This window comes from Phycodurus eques, chromosome 1, assembly GCF_024500275.1.
Source record: "Phycodurus eques isolate BA_2022a chromosome 1, UOR_Pequ_1.1, whole genome shotgun sequence".
NCBI lineage: Eukaryota > Metazoa > Chordata > Actinopteri > Syngnathiformes > Syngnathidae > Phycodurus > Phycodurus eques.
Genome location: NC_084525.1, coordinates 15049677 through 15071218, shown reverse-complemented (window position 1 = coordinate 15071218; position 21542 = coordinate 15049677). Strand labels below are relative to the sequence as shown.

Sequence of the window (21542 nt, the reverse complement as noted above, 5' to 3'; positions counted from 1 at the left end):
CTTTGTGTTTGTGCTGTTTGGCCAGAACATTTAGAATACAGTTAGCTCATCAGCATACTAGCTGCCAAATCCATGTCACGTCGTATCAAAAGACAGCGTTTTATTGTTTGAACACATTGTTATTATTACAGTGGCTAACTTGTGGTTATTCTTGTACGACAGTTGAACTCTTACTTGAGACATTGGCTGTACAGTTAAGATGTTTTAGCAGATACAAATAATGGGGTAAGTTAACTAAGTTCAGTCAGTCCTCTTTTTGCTGGCACGTAAGTGGCCTGTTCTCTTATGAGCCGAATATGACGTTTTAAAAATGTTTTTGTCAAGTTTTAAAATGAGATCTTTGATGTTTCTTTCGGCAGCACCGTGGCCTAGATCAAACTCAAGCTATTCACGTCTTGTGTGCTTGTCCTCCTCCTGCTCATGTGGGATTTTCCTCCTGCATTCCAAAAACAGATTTATTGAAGACTCTCAATTGCTCATAGGTATGAACGTGACTGTGAATATTTGACTATGCCATGTTTACGCCCCGCCATGATTGTCTGGGGACCAGTTCAGGGCGTAACCTGCCTCTCGCTCAGAGTCAGCTGGGATAGGCACCAGCTCACCTGCAACCCTAAAAGACTTCTGTGACCTGAACATTTTCAACGCTCTCTGACCTTGAGAATAACCGGTCAATTTAATTTCTTGTTTTATTATGTTAACTTAATCCCTCCACCCTTAATATTTTATTTTAGTTCTTTATTGATTTCATTTTAATCTGTGTTTTCAAAATGCCGAGTTCATGTTCTCTTCCTGTATGCCTTCGTCCTGTGTTTTCTACATGGTGTGCAGGGCATTGTTTTAGAAAAAAAAAAATATTTGGAGTCCTAACATTGAAAACATTTCTTTTGCAGACTAAGTCTCAGATCTCAACATGTGGTAGTTGTACAGAATGTGAAACATTTAGACAACGCAGTCCCCTCCCATCCAGACGGGTCCACTTGAACACGTTAACACCCCTTCCTCCCCCACAGAGGACATTGGCCTCCCCCTTCCTGTGCCTCGCTGTGTATTCAGACTTCATATCATCCCCACGCCACTAAAAGCTTCTTCTTGGTTTACCACTGGACGCCATGTTTTGTTTTGGCGGCTTGTCGCTTGGCGTGCTGTTTTTCCGCCTGGCCACCGCTCACGGTACGTTCAATGACAAAGGGCGAAGGATAGAAAGGGGAAGGCGGTGGTGATGGGGACGCCTTTGTGTGTTTAGAATGTGTGTATCTTTAGTATGTGGAATGTGACATCAGTACACCTGATAGACATTCTATCACCTGATTGGACAAAAAATAAATTCTCAAAACTCTTTCTGAGTGCATGTAAATCTGTGCATCATTTCTTCTTTACATTCGTTTTTAATCGGCAATTACAAAATAAACAAAAAACCTGACTGATTATTTTATTTATCTATTTATTTTAATCTATCATAAAAAAAACTAAACTAAAGAATGCCTGATTTTTTTTATGTTTCAATTTTAGGCTCAGATCAAAAGTACAAAATGGAGAAACAAGGCACAGGACTGAATTTGATTTTGCTCAGGTGGCGGCACCACTGCGGACTAGTAGTTAGCACATCTGCCTCATAGTTCTGAGGTTGTGGTTTCGAATCCGTGCTCTGGCCTAACTGTGCATAGTTTGCCTGGTCTCCGCATGCTTGCATGGGTTTTCTCCGGGTACTCCGGCTTCCTCCCGCGCTCCAAAAACATGCATATTAGCTTCATTCAAGACTCAAAATTGTCCTTTGGTGTGAATGTTAGTGTAAATGGTTGTCAGTATTTCCTGCGACTTTCTAGTGACGTATGTACGTCGCCTCTCACCCGAAGGCAGCCAGGAAAGGCTGCAGCTCACCCACAAACCTAATTAGAATAAGTGCTATCAAAATGGATGGATGCATTGATGCATGGTCAGGTTTCCATGAACCGGAGGTTTGGTAAGGAGCTTTAGTAAAGCTATGTTAGCTTGTTAGCTGCCACAGTCAGTCAGTATCACGACTACCATCCATCAAATGACGCATCAACCATATTATAACATGAACAATTACTGCAGTGTACTGTTTAGAGGAACAAAAGGTGTGACTCTTAAGGAGGAAGACATGACAATTGCTTTCACCACAGTTTATATGTGGGATTGCATTGTTTTCAACTTATTCATGTCCACGGAACAGCATGTGGACGAGTAGATGGGGGGCTGGAACCACTTCAACAACAACGTTATTTTCATTCTTCTTTCAACCATTGTGCATCGATACGCCAGGAACTGTGTGGCTATGTCTCTGGTCGCCAGAAAGTCAGAAAGCATGTACAGCAAAAGCGCATCTTCCATGTCAGACATAATTCATGAAGCCAATTACAATAACTAACTGTAATCGGGCGGCTGGATCGTAAAGGATGGTAGTTGTGGCCTTAACGGATGCTAATGTAGCTTCACTAATGCTCCTGACCAGGGTTCGATATGTTTTTTAATCATCAGCCAATGAGTTACCAGCCAATAAGAATTTCCACTAGCAAAATATTTTTGTGATGAAAATAAGAGATTAAGAGTGCCGCCGAATTTATTTGATAATTTTATTAGAATTATTGGCATGGAAAAATATATATACACATAAAGTGCAAACATTTACTTTCTAGACATTTTAATTAATATGTTTTAACATTGACATAACATTCAACATGCTTGTGTGTAGGTGCTTTGGTTTTAGCTTGAGGTGTGTATTTTAGGTTCCCATACTGCCATAATAAAAAACAATACTAATACGATAATTTCCAAGTTTGGGGTCTAACCATTGTTGAGTTAATTTTGTGGTTAATCTTTGAAACCCCCAAACATAAAGTTCCATCTCTTTCGATGGAAGCTTGTACGCTCCTCTGTATCATATTAATTGCACTGATTCTGAAACACAAATAGTAACGTTACTTCACTTACTCACACATCCATGCAAAGTGGGTGAAAGGCCGACAACATGGGGATTTTGCAATAGCAGCTGCATCTTCTCCAACTACGACCCGTCTTGGCGGATTTAATTCTTACGCTGTCTTGAACGCTTCGGGAACTCTGGTGGTCTTTTACTGCCTCGACCTTAACATTACTTGTTCCCACCACACACAGTAATTGCTTGTTCTTTTGTTGCCTTTGGCGTACATGCGACGATCCCAACAAAACATAACAGCATCTTTCTGATCGAACACAAGCCATTCACGTACTGTCAGCCATTTGGCGTTAAACTTTCTTCTTTTTGTTTCACACCGTTTTTCGGTATCCTCAACATCCCCTGCCTCCTTTCTCTTTTCGCCCCCAGACGTCCGTCCCAACCACCGCCACATTTAGCTTAACTTGTTTCGTTCTTTTTTACCTTTCATTTCATTCATTTCTTATTCTTCTCCTCGGTCCATTTCCATGGTAACTTGCGCTGAAATCCCGGCTTGCCCTACGTGCAGCCAATGCGCCTTATGGATCTTTGACCAGTGGCGTTCCCGCCGGGGTTTGTACCCCGACCGTTTAAGTGGGAGTCGAGTCCGATCCCTGGCAGGATCGCCACCCGTCACACATCACTGGCCAAACTGGCTAGCGAGTTTGTATTACTACCCGCCAAAATGAATTTTAACCCGCATTTGGCGGGTGTTAATTTCGAACCCTTCTCGTCTCCAAACTTAACATGACCTAAATATAAATAGATCAATGAATAAATAACATTTTAAATGTACAGTTTTGTATTTTTGATCTTTCCCACCCTCAAATTGAATTCCTTCCTATTTTTTTTTATTTTCAATTGCCAATTGAAAATGGAAAATGTTCAACGGATTGATGTACAATTCTTTTTTGATGATCTTCAGTTGTTTACCGCTTATCTCTCGCCGTCCGCAGTGTTCCTGGGCACCGAGGAGGCCAGTCAGGTGTTGATGCGGCCCAGACGAGCCAACAAATACTTTGAGGAGCTCAAGCAAGGCAACATGGAGCGCGAGTGTCAGGAGGAACGCTGCAGCAGGGAGGAGGCGCGAGAGATTTTTGAAGATGCAGCTCAAACTGTATACACAATTCCTGAAACACACGCTGACACTAACGCTAACTCACACTCCACATTGTTGTGCTTCCCGTCTTAACTTGAGGTAGGCTAGTTAGCTGCTTGCAATTGTTTGGTGACCAGTCCAGGTTTTACAGCTCCAGCTCACCTGCTACCCTAATAAGGAGAAGCGCTATGGCGAACATTTGCGATACAGATATATATATATATATTTTTTAAAGTTATTTTGATAGTTTAAGAAGCCTATTTAAACATGGTGAATGTATTTCAACACAAAAATATTATGTTTAATGGACTACTGCAACATACTGTAGCCAGACCACGATAGGTGAACTGCGAAATGGTGGTGGGGATGGCTGTGTATCCAGTTAGTTCCTTTGCTTCTAGCCTAGCTAGAGATTAGTTATTTGATAGCTCTCGTTTAACTGCTTTTTACCCAGTTCAGTAGATTTCAGCCCAAGTTAGGTTCATGACATTTTTGGGAAATTACCTTTACGCTAGCCTGAGGTAGACTAAAAATTTGCTCCTTCAGATTCTTAATACTCACCAATAATTTTTCAATAAACCTGATGAAATTTGGTGGTTATATTTGTAGCCTGAATACTGTACTGCTTCTTTTTGTCAGTACATTTACGTACATCTATCATCACAAAACCCAACTATGCATTCAATCATTTAAACCAGACTTATAAAATGCATGTACACACCTTAATCTGACTTTATTCAACTTTTAAAATTTGGATGAATGCACCTAGATGATTGGAAACCAGATTTTACCTCAAATGTATGCACTGAACGAATCGAACCTTGGTGGCAGAAAGATGGCCAATGCTGACTTTACATTGATTCCCATGAGAAGCAGTGTGAGGACGGCGGTGGCGGGTGGCAGGTGGTGGGGGCGTTTGGACCAAAAGGGAACTAACTTAACGCTACCTCAGCTAAAATAAGTAAATATTTTAAAGTAAGAGTCCTTCCGCGAATAGCGAAAAAGTAATTGACCCCCCCGCCCCACCAAAAGGGGTTTGTAATTCCATATCGATGCCAAAAGGTGGCGGCAAATCCCTTTAAACAAAGAACATCATATGGCACCAATACCATGCATGTAGCATGTACACAATCATGAACCCATGTTACATTAATCACTGTATTAAGTAGTTAAATTATCCAACACACATAAAGCACCTTCACATATGGGTTATTGATAGTATTAGCTCGCATACTATTCTGACTAACACGCTAGCATCAACTGTGACATCACACATGTGTAAACAAATATGCACAAGTGCACTTTACACATCCATCCATCCATTTTCTGTACTGCTTATCCTCACTAGGGTCGCGGGCGTGCTGGAGCCTATCCCAGCTAACTTCTCAGGCGAGAGGCGAGAGGCGGGGTACACGCTGAACTGGTCGTCAGCCAATCGCAGGGCACATACAAACAATCAGCCATTCGAACTCACATTCGCACCTACGGGCAATTTAGAGTCTTGAATTAACCTACCACGCATGTTTTTGGAATGTGGGAGGAAACCGGAGTACCCGGAGAAAACCCATGCAGGCACGGGGAGAACATGCAAACTCCCCACAGGCGGGGCCAGGATTTGAATCCCGGTCCTCAGAACTGTGAGGCAGATGTGCTTACCAGTTGTTCAGCGTTCCGCCACACTTTACACAGATGGTATTAAAGTAATTTAAACCACCTGTTGGCATTTACACAGGAGTAAATGTTTATTGAGGATACTTTTAACAGCAACGTCGACAACACAGGCTATTAGTAGCTGCTTTGGGACGGAAGCAGAAACATACAGTACTTTCAGTTTTACTTTGGACTGTTTACAAGATTCATTCAAAGACCACCAACAAAATAGAACATCTGAAGCCTAGACACAAAAAAAAAAAAACTATCAATTGTATTAATGATATTAAACCGAACAACACTAAGATTCCACCAGTTGTGATAAAGTAATACGTTTATTGCTTTGACCTGAACGTAAAAACAATGAATACATTTGATTTTCAGAGAATAACGGAGGATAGGTAAAAAAATAAATAAATCTGCCAACATGTGAATGCCGAACCACAACTATGCCGTCCGTGCCTTCGCTCTGGAAGAATAACATGGGTATTTTTTAAAAAGTGGTGTTACGTTTCTGAAACATGAAATGATCCTAAAGTTTTTGGGGATCATAGCTTGTGGTGTATTTATGATCTATACTCACTAACTCTCTCTCTGTATATATATATATATATATATATATATATATATATATATATATATATATACTATAGTTCATTATTAACATTTTAGTTGAAACATCCTGTTTAGTGTATGTCTGTAACCCGATTAATATGTGCATTTAAATGTAGTCACGGTGAGCTATTAGTACTGCTATCTGTTGGTCCAGGTAGCATTAGCCTTTCTGCCCACTAAATTTGACTCGACTGGTAAACAAACATTTTCGTGAACTGCTTCACTTCATTCTTTAACTGATTTCATCCTGTTTTGAGTCTTTCTTGCTAATTTTCAGGACAAATTCTGGGCCACATATTTTGGTAAGAACTGTGATCCTGTGCAGCATATTTGGTGATGTTTGTTTTTGTTTTTTTGATCCAAATATATGGTTGACCCACAGATGGTGACGCGTGTCTTTCGATGCCCTGCGCTCACAGAGGACGTTGTGAAGATGGGATTGGTCGCTACACTTGCTACTGTGATGATGGCTACCAGGGTTCCAATTGTGAAATTGGTATGGAGCCACTGTACCTGTGAATGTGTTCATTATATATCTGAAAAGGTTCCCCACCTTTGCGTGAGTCATCTAGATGCTGCCCTGTTTCCTTCCAGCTATTCCTCAGCTCTGTGAGAACCAAAACGGAGGCTGTGATCACTTCTGCAAGGTGGAGCAAGGAAACCTAGAGTGCTCGTGTGCTGATGGATATTTCCTGGCTCCTGACGAAAAATCCTGTGAATCCAATGGTGAGCATGATTCCACATGGGCTACATTCTGTTGTTCTGAGCGTCCTCCTCACACCACCAAACTCTTGCAGAGCCCTTCAAATGCGGCGTGACAATCAGTGGCAAAACCAGAACCATTTTCAGGTACCAGCGCCCTAACACCACAGAGGGAAATGTCACTGGCTTCAACCAAACCCACGTTGAAGGCAATGACACCGCCGCTGTCAGTCTGCCAGAGAGCTCAGCTCCTGGCAACATCACCAGCGAACAAATGGCGCACGACTATGTGGAGGAGGAAGAACACTACTCCGACGTAGCTGGAAAAACCCGCATCGTGAATGGGGAGAACTGTCCACCAGGAGATTGTCCATGGCAGGTGCAGACAATTGATCAACTCAGAAACCAAGGGCCTGATTTACTAAAGGTCTGCACATGAAAACTTGATTTCTCACACAAACAGATGTGGAAGCTAAACTAACCCAGGATCACGTTTGTAAAATGGGCAAAATGGCCACACGGTTCATTTTGCATATTATGGGAGGAGTAAATATATTCATTTAGCACACCCAATGTGATTAATTAAATCTGAGATAAAAAATGATTTCTTAAAATAGCATGTCTGAAAGGCAGGTCTAAACTGCCACTGCCATCTGTAACCATGACTGTGGTTACTGTGGGGAGGAGGAGGAGTCAGTGTTCATTTTGACAGCAAATTTCGATTTAGTTTTAGTCGTCTTCTTGCGTGTGGGGCAACCAGATAACTATATTTCATCCAGGTGCAGCAGCCATCAGACCGTGTTTTCATCACGTAGTTTTAGTCCAAATCTTTTAACTAAAATGCAATTTAGTTGCAGTCATAATTTTGTCATCTAAATTGTTTTAGTCTAGTTTTAGATTGTAGTCAACGAAATAGTCTACGCATATTTATGTTGGTCATAATCTTGACACCAAGTATTTTTCTAGGTGCTAGTTGGTGTAAAATGTATGGAACTATTGACCAAGATTAAAAGAAAACCCGATTAATGTGTTAAAGCAACTTTAAGGTATGCAATTCACACAGACCCAGATCCAAATTATTTGGAACAAACAATTATTTACCTTTAAAACTGTGAAATAAGGAGTCTCGTTAGTGCAAACATAAAAACATTTGCGTGTATAAGCTATAATGCCATCAGGTCTGCTCTTTCTACATCAGTGAAGCTCAAGTATTAAAAAGTGTGGCACTGTGATACAAACGTGCCTAATGAACTTTGATCTTTTGTTTATAATGGGTAACTAAACAAACACACATTCTAACATCAATCCATTTTCTGAGCCGCTTCTCCTCACTAGGGTCGCGGGCGTGCGGGAGCCTATCCCAGCTATCATCGGGCAGGAGGCGGGGTTCACCCTGAACTGGTTGCCAGCCAATCGCAGGGCACATAGAAACAAACAACCATTCGCACTCACAGTCACACTTACGGGCAATTTAGAGTCTCCAATTAATGCATGCTTTTGGGATGTGGGAGGAAACCGGAGTGCCCGGAGAAAACCCACGCAGGCACGGGGAGAACATGCCAACTCCACACAGGCGGGGCCGGGGAATGAACCCGGGACATTGTAAGATGCATATCATAAGTCACCAAGACCACAGCCTTTGTTGAAAACATGCAAATCGGCGAGGAAGGTTAGCAAAACAGTGGGGAAAGTCACTGGACTAGCACATTTATACGTGCTAAATAATTGATAAAAGTTGTATTTTTAATGACTTAACATGCTCACCTGTGTGTGGATTTCAGGATAACTTGACTGTAATTGTCTCTTCCAGTTAGTCGTCTTTCTAAAAACGTGTTCTAATGCAGTCGCGGCCATAGATATAGTATACATAGTTTTGGTCAGGAAAAAACAAGGTCGTTGACTATAACTACGGCAACAAAATTTCACCAACAAAATTAACGCTGGTAGTAGGAAAAATAAGAGTACTGGATCATTTCTGATCATGTAAACATTTTTGAAATGGCAGTGACATAAGTTATTGCGACTAATGGTCTATTCAGCAATGCAATTTTGGAGCTGCTAGAGCATGTAAGGGCTGACTACGCTCTCTCTTCTCCGCATTCACATTCAGGAGTCATTCCGTGTCACCTATGACAAAACTCATTTCAACCCAGCATCTGAGTCACTTCAGTGCACCTGTGGCAATTGATGCTGGACTCTCCCAGAGCAGTTTTCGGGTGTGCTGTACCAAGTTTTAAACGCAGTGTTACACGGGATGGGCAGAAACATCCAATTCCCACACATGCAGGATTAGTTACATTTTTTTTTTTTTAAACTTGGCTTGTGTGTGGTTGCTGGTTTCCCCAAAACGATGGGAGCGAAAGATTTATTTTCTGTAACTCAGTTATGTTTGTTTGCCTCTTCCACTGACACTTCCAATTCCATCACTTCAAACTTCATTTTGCGGTTGTGGTGCTCTCCCAAATATTCTATTGTAAAAACCATCAGTTACCTACTGTAAAGCGCAAAACCCTCTTTTAAAGATGGCAGTCTTCACCCCTTTAAACCTGTTGCCAAGTATGAGTGCAACCTGTTAGAGTGAGTGAACATGCAATTTAATGTCCACTATTTGGGCTCTTAGTAAATCAGGTCCCGATGTTTCCACGCGATAGGCATGTCCATGTTGAAAGTAGCTCCATGGTGTGTCTTTTTTCCCCCTGTTTTGTCAATGCAGGCACTTCTCCTCGATGAAAATGACCTAGGGTTTTGTGGCGGTACCATACTCAACGAATACATCATCTTAACGGCGGCACACTGCATGAACCACACATCTTTTATCTCTGTGAGGCTGGGTGGGTGCGACTGACCAATCAGTGTCTATCCTTGTGAAGTTTTAGTGATAAAATGTCACTGTTTCTGTCCATCCAGGTGAGTTTGACTTATTGGCGGAAGAGGGGACTGAAGCCACTCACTATCTTGAGACCGCCCTAACTCACAAGCTGTACCGCCCAGACACTTTTCACAATGACATTGCGCTCCTCAAACTGGCAACGCCCATCAAGTTCTCCAGGTTCATCCTGCCAGCCTGCCTCCCTGAGCCGGATTTTGCTGAGAGGGTGAGTGCGTGCCTGTGTTTTGTTTTATGTACAGTATACAAGACTCCCAAGTTTGGGATATTTGGCTTTTTGGGTGAAATTTCAGAATGAACCTAAAAGGCACTATAATCTTTACAGTTGACGTGTAAAATTTTGAATGGACGTCCAACTGTTCAATGTCGTCGTCCACTAGTGTCGGTGCGTTGGATCCAGGGCATCCACCTGAGGTTTGGGGGGCATCAATTTTCCCTGGCAAGTGTTACGAGGGGTAAAGGTGAACTTTAAAGTTTAACTTTAACCGTAAAAGTGAACTTTATTTTAAGTTCCACCAGCAATTTCCCCCAAAAGCCAAATATTGCTAACTTTTTTTGTGAGTAGTGTATGTAAATGCGTGTTTGTTATCATTGGGTTTTAATATGTCCTTGCAGGTCCTTATGAAACAGCAAGACGGGATGGTTAGCGGTTTTGGCCGCCTTGGCGAAAATATGCCAACATCCAAAATTCTGCAGCGTCTCTCTGTACCCTATGTGCCCCAACAAACGTGTAAAGAATCTAGCAGTTTCCGTATCTCTGCACACATGTTCTGCGCAGGCTATGACAAAAAAGCTATGGATTCGTGCAGAGGAGACAGTGGTGGGCCACACTTTACATCATACAAAAACACCAATTTCATTACTGGTATTGTGAGCTGGGGCGAAGGCTGTGCCAAAGAAGGCAAGTACGGCGTCTACACTCAAGTATCCAAATTCACCAAATGGATCCGTTCGGCCATCAAGTTGCTGTTGCGCAAAGAGATGAGCGGGGGCAGGGTGAGGAGGCAGAGTGGACCAATCAAGAGGCTGTATTTATAAAACAACCACATCTTCTCGACAGACTGCCGAGACAAGTCGTGAAATTTGGCTGGATGAAAGAAAGCTTTTGAGTTTGTGCATTTTTCAAACCCCATAAATAAACACTACAACAGTGTGTGTGTGTGTTAATAGTGTTTTTCCTTTTAGCAATATGAACTAAGGACACCCCAATGAAGAAGAATAGTATCGCGCTTACTTAGTTGGCAACAAGAGCAGCTACCTCTGTAAATAAAATGTACAAACAAACAGAGCTGCTGTTTGTTTTGTGAGGTTGGAGTCCAGGAACACAAAGTTTCTCGCAAACTGAACTTGATGTCGACATTTGAACTCGTGATGAAGGCAGGCAAACATTCAGGAGGCGACCCTGAGACTCACGAATGTCATGGAGGACCGTGTGTTGATCAGAGCTGTGCAAATGCTTCACGACCGGGATGTGACGACACTCATCGACCACTCAGTGTCATGGCGCTACCAGGAACGTGTCTCTTCTTGTTCAACTTGCTTGCATGCATCCTCCAGGTCCTTGGCAAAGCAGAAGGTAAGATTTGTTAGACTTCTTTTTAAACTGTGTGTTACGTCTTGGAGCTTCTTAGTGCTCGTAGGCCGTCTGAAGGAAAACTTGACACAAAGACTCAATTTATTTTCCAATCCTTACAGTTGAAAGTGGGAGTCTCACCTCCAGAACTATTTGGTGATTATCATGTCTCTTCTGTCCTAAGTAGAAAAACAATATTTTCCCATTGGGTGTCTCCTGGATTTTCTCATATTTTAAAGTGGATGAAAACCAAATTTAGGTTGGAAACCACATGCAATAAACGACAGTACAGTAGTTTTCTGAGTGGCATAATATGGGGAACGATATGTCTCAAAACTATTTGCAAGTGTTTTTCAAATCCACAAATATACCCGCGATTCTCACATTTTTCAAATCCACAAATATATCCGCGATTCCCACGTGTTTTTCAAATTCACAAATAATTTGCATGTTTTTCAAATTCACGAATACACCCGCGATTTACACGTTTTCTTAACGTTGTGTGTGCATTTGTCACGACTTATCATTTGTAAACATTAAATTTTGCTTGTGAATTGTTGAAGGTGCGTTTGCGGATCAGCGGGCACGCGCATTTATTTTTGAGACGAACGTAACGCAGTTTCAAGTTGAAAATAAATAAATAAATAAAATCACACGTGTGGGAAGTCCTCCCTCCATCCGCTAGGCGGCAGTGTTGCTATCTCCGCTGAACGCATAGACTCTATATACTGTATATAGATGTTTGAGAGCTAGCCACTATTCTTTTTTTAAACACTAATAATAAGCTGTTTTTTGTATCTTGCTGACAGATGAGGAAGGTGGATTCTTTGTATTTAATAAAGACGGGGCTGCTGGCAGTCCACCCTGTTCAGCCATGGTCAATTTATTGGGGATTTTAGCAGGGTCGGACCATAGATTGTTCGATTCCAATAAAAATGACTTCCAGTCAAGTTATCAACGGAGACAGCAACACTGCCGCCTAGCGGATGGAGGGAGGGCCTTCCTACACGTGTGAATGTTGTCAAGTTGAAAACTGCGTTACATTTGTCTCAATAATAAATGTGCCAGCTGACCCACAAACGCACCTTCAACAATTCACAAGCAAAACTGAATATTTACAAATGTTAAGTCATGATAAATGCACACACAACATTAAAAAACGTGTAACTCGTGGATATATTTGGACAGTTGAAAACCACGTGCAAATTATTTGTGGATTTGAAAAACACGTGAATTTGGGATATGTATGTGGAGACGTGGAATTTTGAGACATCTCTCTCCCCCATTGCGTAAGACTATGTGGTCACGAAGCACAAGAAGGCATGGTCACTTCAGACCATACTGTATTTAAGTGGATTATTTTATATTTATTGCCTTGAAACGTTTTTCATACAAAGGTTTACTGTAATTCTGGCTTTACTAATGTGTTAGCGTAGGTCAGTGATAGAGTGCGGCACGTCCCCAATTACGTCCAAGTTCAGTGTTACTTTGCCGCCCAAGAAACAGACCTCATGAACAAAGGACCCCTAGGTAAATTAGAATCGGTTAGGCACAACAGTATGAACCCTAGTACAGTAAGCCTCTTTGCCATCCATTTGCCCCATGATCACAGACATAATCAACTCCTCCCTCAGCCTTGGAACTGTTGCCCCCACTCTCAAACAAGCTGCCATCACACCCATCCTGAAAAACCCCAGTGCAGATCCATCTGACCTCAATGCCTACAGGCCCATTTCCAACCTTCCCTTTGTTTTAAAAAAAATCATGCACGGGTGGTTGTCGCACAATTTCAGTCCCACCTCGACACAAATAATCTCCATGAACCCTCCCACTCCGGTTTCCGCCCCAACCACAGCACTGAAACAGCCCTGGATAAAAATCACATAACCTCCTCTGTGCAACCGACTCTGGACTACTTACCATCCTCATCTTCGTAGACTTCAGTACAGCGTTCAACGCCATTTCTCACACGATACTCCTCCCTGCCTGGCTGGCATTGGGATCACTGATGTTGCACTCTCCTAGTTTTCATCATACCTTACTGACTGTAAACAGTATTTCCATCTAAAGAATCACAAGTCTGGGTGTACTGATGTCACACTGGGTGTCCCTCTAGGGTCAGTCTTTGATCCCCTTCTCGTCACCATCACCTGGGCTCAATCGTCCGTCACCATGGGATCCATTTTCACTGTTACTGATGACAGACAGATCTGCAACTGCTCCAAACCCACCACTGCCCCTCCTCCCACCTCCCTCACCACCTTCCTGGAAGACGTAATGACATTGATGAACAAAACGTGTCTTAAACTAAACAGCAATAAAACTGAAGCTCTACTCATTGGCTCAAAATCCACCCTTTTCAAGTCACAACTCACCCCTGCTCCACCAAAAACCATCCACGGTTTCCCAGTACCCTTTTTCTCCCGCATCAAGAGCCTAGGCGTCACCCTCTCAGCACACTCTCAATTGCACCTCACATTCATATATTCATCCGAACTGCTTTCTTCCACCTCCACAACATCTCCAGACTCTGCCTCTCACTGTCCCAATGTAGCACCGAATCCTGGTCCACTTATTAAACACATCCCGTATCGATTATTGCAAAGCCCTCCTCTCTGGTTTCTATTCAAAATAAATCAACAGACTCCAAATCATCCAGAAGTCGGCCGCCCAGATCATCACCCGTAGCAAATGATCTGACCACATCACCTCTGTTCTCATCCAACTTCACTGGCACAGTGTACAAATACGTCATCCTTTACAAAAACCTCCTCCTCACCTACAAAGCTTTCCACAACTCAGCCTCCACTTACCTCCGTGACCTCCTGTACGAATACACTCACTCCACACAACCGCCGCTCAACCTCTGCCGGTCTCCACATCACCCTCATCTTTCGCCTCAGCAACATGGGTGCCTTCAGCTGCTTGGCACCCAAACTCTGGAACTCTCTCACCCCACACGTAATATAGACTCATCTGTTCAAACCAGATATTTGCACTACACCTGTTGGTTTTATTTCAGTTGTTTGTTTTGTTTTTTCTTGATTTTGCTGTTTGACTGTTTCTGTTGCCTTGTCTTATTGATGTTTTTATTTATGTTTTACTTGCATTTATCCCATACTTTGTAAGGTGACCTTGAGTGACATGAAAGGCGCCTCTAAATTCATTATTGTTTAGTATCATTATTATTATTGTGTTTGTGTGTGTATAACCTTCAGTTACAAATTACACACTTCCAAATAAATCTTTGTGCTAAAAAAAATGTCTGCACTCAAATTCGTAACAACAATTCTAATGGGTGATACAATTATTGATTATCCGTTGCCAACTTTGACAAAATGTCACCTTTTGTAATACTGGGGTACTAATAATTTTATCACATCATGTTTCAGTGTTTGTGAAGGCGCCACCTGCACAAAGCATTTTCCTGCGTTCCAAACGAGCCAACGACTTCCTGGTGGAGGAGATCCTGCAGGGCAACCTGGAGCGGGAATGTTACGAAGAGCACTGCACTTTTGAAGAGGCCAGAGAGTACTTCGAAGACGATGACCAGACGGTCAGCCCAATCACTAGTATATCATCACCTGTGTTCTTCTTCTGCTTCTACAGTAGTTTTCACTTCCTGTATCTCCACAGGTAAAGTTCTGGAAGACTTATGATGGTAAGTTCAGTACAATAAAATATTGCTGTCTGGTCACGTCACAAATCGGGAGGGCCATGTTAAGAAACTTTATAGGACGTTTCACCATTACATCACACCTTCTTCAAGGTGGAAATAGCCCCAACTTCTCAGAAGGGACCACTAGTAAACAAACCCTTCCATGTCATTTTTAATCGAGGCAGAGCCGTTGAGAAAAACCACTAAGGAGCTTGAATTATGATTTTAGATTTCTTCTGTGCTGAAATATTCATTTATATTGTGTAAGACAGAGCGAGAACTATCGGTTATCATGTCTGCCTCACAGTTCTGAGGTTCTGGGTCTGAATCTCAGCACTGGCCTACTTGTGAGGGTTTTGCGTGATTTCCCTGTGCTCAAATGAGTTTTCTCTGGGTACTCTGGCTTCCTCCCAAATCCGAAAAACATGAATGTGAGCTTCATTGAATACTCGACATTGTGTGAATGTGAGTGTGAAATGGCAATCAAATGGCGACCAGTCCAGGACAGGCTGTACCCCGCCTCTTGTCCAAAGTCACCTGGGTTAGGCTCTAGCTCACCCGACACCCTAATGAGTGTAAGCACTACAGAAAATGGATAGATGGATGTTTAGTTGAGGGAGTGGCATCTGAGACTCAGAGCTAAACATCTACACAATGGAGCGCACAAGCCAAATCAAACAACTATGGTATATGAAAATAAGTAAATGTAGTATATTTGAATAGTAACACAATCAGAGTTCCTTTGGGAAGGACAAATGGTTGGAGACCGGTAGTCACACCAACTCTCTTTTCTTTGTACTTCTACGTCAAAGGACATCCTTTAACCAGTTATATGTTTATTGGGGTGTCCCGCACCCCCCTGACAGAAACCTGTCTGGGGTTTACTCCAGGGGTCCTGGTCTTCAAAGAGGACTGGTTTGCATTATCGCAGCAAAGGACCCCGGGGGCGAGAGATTGACCAGACTGAGAGACGACAGCAAACGAGTAGTGGTATTTCACACACCCAAAGAGACACCAGCTGGCGGGTGCGATTCCAAATATGGTCATGAGGAGCAGCATCCTTCCGGATGCAACCAGGGAGGGGGCTAATTCCACGCCCAGAGAATTAGAACCTTGATAAACCGAGATCCCGGGGTTTTCGGGGGCTTTTTGGTCGTTCGGGAAATGTAAGCAGCTGCTATGACACTAAGGCTTGTTCAATAAATCGAATTAGCCCAAACGCCAAGTGTCTCGAAGTCTTCATTCATCCCATGCCAGACGGAAGTCAGAGTTCTCCCGGGAGATCAACGACTCGGAAGCACAGGCGAAAGAAATTAACCACATAAACTAACGAAATATCTGAAGGTTACGGATTCTTGTTAAGAAGTCAATCCAGCAGATGAAAACCATCTCCAGAAGCCTCAAGCCGGCAGGTTTGCAGATATCTCGACTCCACTCACATTCCTCCAGTCTATGGTATAGCAATATTTACAATATTATAATTTTTTTTTTTAGTTCCAATGAATAGTCCTGAATCTGTTTATTTAGAATTAGCAATGCATGGATACAGAATGTGCTCTTACTTCCTGTTTCCTGCAGGTAGCAAAGTAGTCAAACAAACGTGGGGAACTCCAGTCACGACTTGACTCCAGGCATTCTTAAGTCGGCAATTTTCGGACTTTGGACAAAATCCTATGACCGACTCTACTTGACTTGGTATTCATGAGACTCGACTTAGACTTGAACTATATGGCATGACAGGTCCTGCCTGTTTACATTTGAAAATCTTCATTTTCAAGATATTGTGCCATTTGTTTTGTTTATGAAAAAAAAGCTGTGATCGCAAAACAGTATGGCTTGACCTATGACTTGCTTACTCCGAGTAATGATTTTGACATTTAGTGGGGACTCAATTTGACTTGATTTTTGCCACAGTAACTTGGGACTTGAGACTTCCTTCTGTCTTACACATATGTGACTTCTGTGAATTTCTCTCACCTCTGCTGCCAGGTGATCAAATCCACCCTGCCTCCTTTAATCAAAACACAACCTTGTTGATACAAACATGAGATGAAAGTACAAGTCGATGAATCCATTTATAATGGCCTTTTGTTTGTTTGTGATAGACGGGAACCACTGCAACCCCAACCCCTGTCTTAACGGTGGGAAATGCACGAACAAGATGCGTGGTTTCCACTGCTCTTGCTCCCCGCCCCAACATGGAATTGTATGCCAATTGGGAGCCCTGGTAGACATGATGAGCCAGGAAGATGAAGGGGAGCCGCAAAAAGCGCCACATGTAGCAGCAGGTGAACCTCAGGGATGGTGCAAATGCCCTCTCAGATTGTTGGACAGTCCTTCTTCAACGTGTTGTGTTTTAGGAAGGTATCCGTGTCCCACTGAAGGCCCAAATGCGTGCCACCAGCTGTGCACGGCGACCTCCTCCACCTACGCATGCTCCTGCGTGGCGGGATTCAAACTGCACAGTGATGAACGAAGCTGCCTGCCCAAAGGTCCCAAAGAACATCATCATCAACAACAGCAGCACAAACAATTTTTTTAGACACTGACATTTGAGTCTTTCCACAGTGGAGTTTCCCTGCGGAAGACTTCCTGGGTCCCCTCAGATGGTATCAATGTGTCACCATGGCAACTGTCCCTGGCAGGTGAAATGAACACTACCACATTGTTGACATGACATTGGGAGAAAATTGTATTGTGATCATAACACAAAGTGGGCACAAAATGCTAATTTGTGGCCACAAATTTGTATAATATGCACACAAAATACTAGATTGTGGGTTTAATATCATTCCCACGAACAACTTAGACATCTGGGTAAGCAGATGGGGCACAACTTTGCTCGAAACCTCTTTCGCTACCATACCATTTCCAGAGAAAGCCTACTCGATTTGTTTACTCAAAACTACTTCATGGCCCCAAATTAGTATTTTGTGTGCACGTTATACCTATACGGAATCTTGTTCCCCAAAAGCCATGTCTGTGGCTCCGCAAGCATGCGTTTTCCCTGAACACGTTTGTCTGCAGGCGTTGCTGCTGGGAAGCGGAGGGACGGCGCTTTGTGCCGGTGTTTTGTTGGGTCCGCGGACTGTCCTGACTGCTTCAAGCTGTCTCCTACGGGAATCCAACCCCCAACCTTCCAATTTTTTTGTTGTTGCAGGTAACAAACCTTATTAAATCAATATCTGTCACATGAAATGACCTCAACCCAATGTTACCCAGTAAAGGTCTGCTGCGTGTCTCTTAGGTACAAGGGATACAACAATGTCCGTTAAAGCTATCTATATTCACAAACGTTACGTTCCAAATCACCATGACAATGACCTGGCCCTTTTGGAGTTGACCAGCCTCATGCCCCTTGGGCCCACCCTCCACCACCTGTGTCTGCCCACCAAAGATTTCAGCGAAAACATCCTGATGAATTCTGGGAAGGTTGGTGTTGTGGCGAGCATGAACCAATACCTGGACCACAACCTTGTCTACATGAGTTTGGACGAGTGTCGCGGCCAGCTCAACATCTCGCTCCCACTCACCAATAAAATGTTCTGCGTGACGGGACGGACCGGAAAAATAGTGATGCAGAGTCAAAATCCAATGCAGAAGGACAGTATCAATGGCTCCAACACTGAGAGAAGTTCAACCGCGTGGCAATGTGGTGGTCTGTTGTCCGCTATGCCCCTCGCCACGGTGGAGAAAGGGACAGCATTCCTCACGGGCCTGCTCCTTGTGCCACCTAAAGGCTGTCTGGGGAATGGGCTGGCCTTTACCAAAGTGTCCCGACACCTGGTCTGGATAAGACAGCATCTGGAGGCCGTTGAGTCACACGTCCACCCAACCCAACAGTCAAAAAGAAACTAACTGATATGAGTGACCCGTTCAGCTTCTGGTGTCACACGTTTTCCCACTACAGATGTTTTGTCCTTTACACATAACCTCGAAAATTAGTTAGTCAAGAATCATTTATGTCACGGGTCACATTGTAGTTCTGACTTCCCTCAAAGGGCCATTATGGATAATGTAGAGAATCATGTACATGTCAAATTGATGAATAACCAGTTTTGAAATCAGAGGTCAAGGAAAACAGTTTGATCCTATATTGTTCAATTCATTTTTCAAAGGTGTTTGCTTGAAATAGCTTAATGTTCTTAAAAGTGGTGACAATTTGCAATGGTGGTATAGATTTGAGCATGTAAAATGAAGTAGACATGATTGGATGTGATTTGCTTTAGCGGGCCACAGAGCAGTGTTTCCCAATGTTGATCCAAGGCATCCATTTTTCTGAGAAAACTCTTACGACACACTTCCGGAGGAAATGTCACAAAAAGTATGAATTTTGAAATAATGATGATCTCGTCTCAATGTACTCACAAATGTAATTACTCAGTGTGGCGTCTGGGCTTGTTTAATTGAACAGAAAGCTTATATCTTCACAGGAAGGCATGACTTATTCGCTTATATGAATGGCAACAGGTGGATAAAGCAAAGCAAAGCAATGTATATAGCGCATTTCATACACCAGGTAACTCAATGTGCTTTACATGATTAAAAGTATTTAAAAACAAAAACAAAGAAAAAAACAGCTTATAAACATTTAAAACAAAGAGGGGAAAAAATAAAATACAATTAAAACAGCGAACAGTGCAGGAAATATAATTTAAAAGTGGAAATGCTCTAAAAAGCTTGGGAAAAAAGAAGAGTTTTTAACCTGGACTTAAAAACATGCACACTTGAGGCTGATGTCACTTCTGTTGGCAACTTATTCCACTTGTGTGCAGCATAAAGCTGCATAAATGCTGCTTTACCATGTTTGCTTTGGACTCTGTGCTCCACTATTTGACCTGAGTGTCGATCTCAGAGCCCTACTGGGTTTATATTCCATTACCATTTCATTCATGTATTCAGGACCTAAACCGTTTAGTGTTTTATAGACCAGTAGCAGAACTTTAAAATCTATTCTAAAGCTGACTGGAAGCCAGTGTAATGACTTTAGAATTGGAGTAATATGCTCTGACCTCTTTGTTCTGGTCAGAGCCCGAACTACAGCATTCTGAATGAGCTGCAGCTGTTTAATGTTTTTTTTTTTTAAGGGAGTCTACATGAGATAAAAAGCATGGATAAGCTTCTCCTGGTTTGCTTGGCACATGCAAGCCTTCACTCTGGATATGTTCTTCAGATGGCAGTTTTAGTTATTGATTTGATATGATTGTTGAAAGTCAGGTCGGAATCTATCAGAACACCAAGGTTTCGGACTCGGTCTTTGGTTTTTAAAGAGAGTGACTCCAGGTATTTACTAACAGCAACCCTCTTTTCTTTATTGCCAAAAATAATTATCTCATTTTTATTGTGGTTTAATTGAAGAAAATTGTGTCCAGTTATTATCCAGTTATTTATCTGTATTAGACAGTGACACAACACCTCAATTGAACTGTAGTCATCTGGAGACACTGCTAGATATAACGGTGTGTCATCTGCATAGCTATGATAGTCAACATTTAAGTTCTGAAGAATTTGACCCAAGGGTAGCATATACAGACTGAACAGGAGGGGTCCAAGAACTGACCCATGAGGGACCCCATAGGTCACAGGTGTCAAACTCAAGGGTCGGGGGCCAGATCCGGCCCGCCACATGATTTTATGTGGCCCGCGAAGGCAAATGTGTGTGTCAACTTCCATGATTCTTGTTAAAATCTGTAACCAAGATTTCAAATTGTCATATTTCGTAAACACCATTGAGATATTGCAAGCATTTTTGTGTTACCAAATATGATCAATAGTTGAAAAACCCATTACCCTTGATTTAATTCCAAAACTAGTTTATAGATTTCGCGTGTAATATTATGATGAGGCGATTCGGCTGTTAGGCTGTTATAGCCGAACAGGACACACACACAAAAATGATGGTGATTATTGAAGATTTTTATGGTTTCACAGTAACGGCCCTCTGAGGGAAACCGTAACTACAATGTGGCCCACGACAAATATGAGTTTGACACCCCTGCCATAGGTCATTGCCATTCAATGAACTTGAACACTTCCAATGGTTACAAAATAACTCCTTTCGTCCAGGTAGGACCTGAACCATTTAAGGACTATTCCATTTAGTCTTACCCACGTTTCAAACCTGTTCAGCAGTATATTATTATCTACCGTATCAAAAGCCGCACTGAGGTCCAACAAGACCAGAATTGACACCTTTCCAGAGTCAGTATTCAACCTCATATCATTTCGCACTTTACTAAGAGCAGATTCTGTACTGTGATGAGTTCGGAAACATGATTCAAATTTGTCAAAAAGTCCACTGAAGTTCAAGAAATTGCTGAGGTGATTTAAAATAACTTTCTCAACAATCTTGGCTATGAAAGGGAGATTTGAGATGCGTCTATAGCTTGCCAACATGAAAGCGTCCAGCGTTCTATTTTT

General features: G+C 42.4%; 2 protein-coding genes across 2 annotated transcripts; both read left to right on the top strand.

Moving 5' to 3' along the window:
* The first annotated feature begins 1056 nt into the window (after positions 1 to 1056).
* f10 (coagulation factor X) lies at positions 1057 to 11028 on the top strand. Its single transcript, XM_061683601.1, has 9 exons — positions 1057 to 1173; positions 3895 to 4055; positions 6580 to 6604; positions 6685 to 6798; positions 6897 to 7028; positions 7100 to 7383; positions 9718 to 9835; positions 9912 to 10099; positions 10507 to 11028. The coding sequence occupies exons 1-9, from the start codon at positions 1113 to 1115 to the stop codon at positions 10927 to 10929; spliced, it is 1506 nt and encodes a 501-aa protein (XP_061539585.1). The 5' UTR covers positions 1057 to 1112; the 3' UTR covers positions 10930 to 11028.
* Positions 11029 to 11391: 363 nt separating this feature from the next.
* Positions 11392 to 19753, top strand: prozb (protein Z, vitamin K-dependent plasma glycoprotein b). The gene is made up of 8 exons (XM_061683468.1): positions 11392 to 11467; positions 14857 to 15020; positions 15101 to 15125; positions 17228 to 17410; positions 17483 to 17614; positions 17691 to 17767; positions 18150 to 18282; positions 18370 to 19753. The coding sequence occupies exons 1-8, from the start codon at positions 11392 to 11394 to the stop codon at positions 18978 to 18980; spliced, it is 1401 nt and encodes a 466-aa protein (XP_061539452.1). The 3' UTR covers positions 18981 to 19753.
* The last annotated feature ends 1789 nt before the right edge of the window (positions 19754 to 21542 follow it).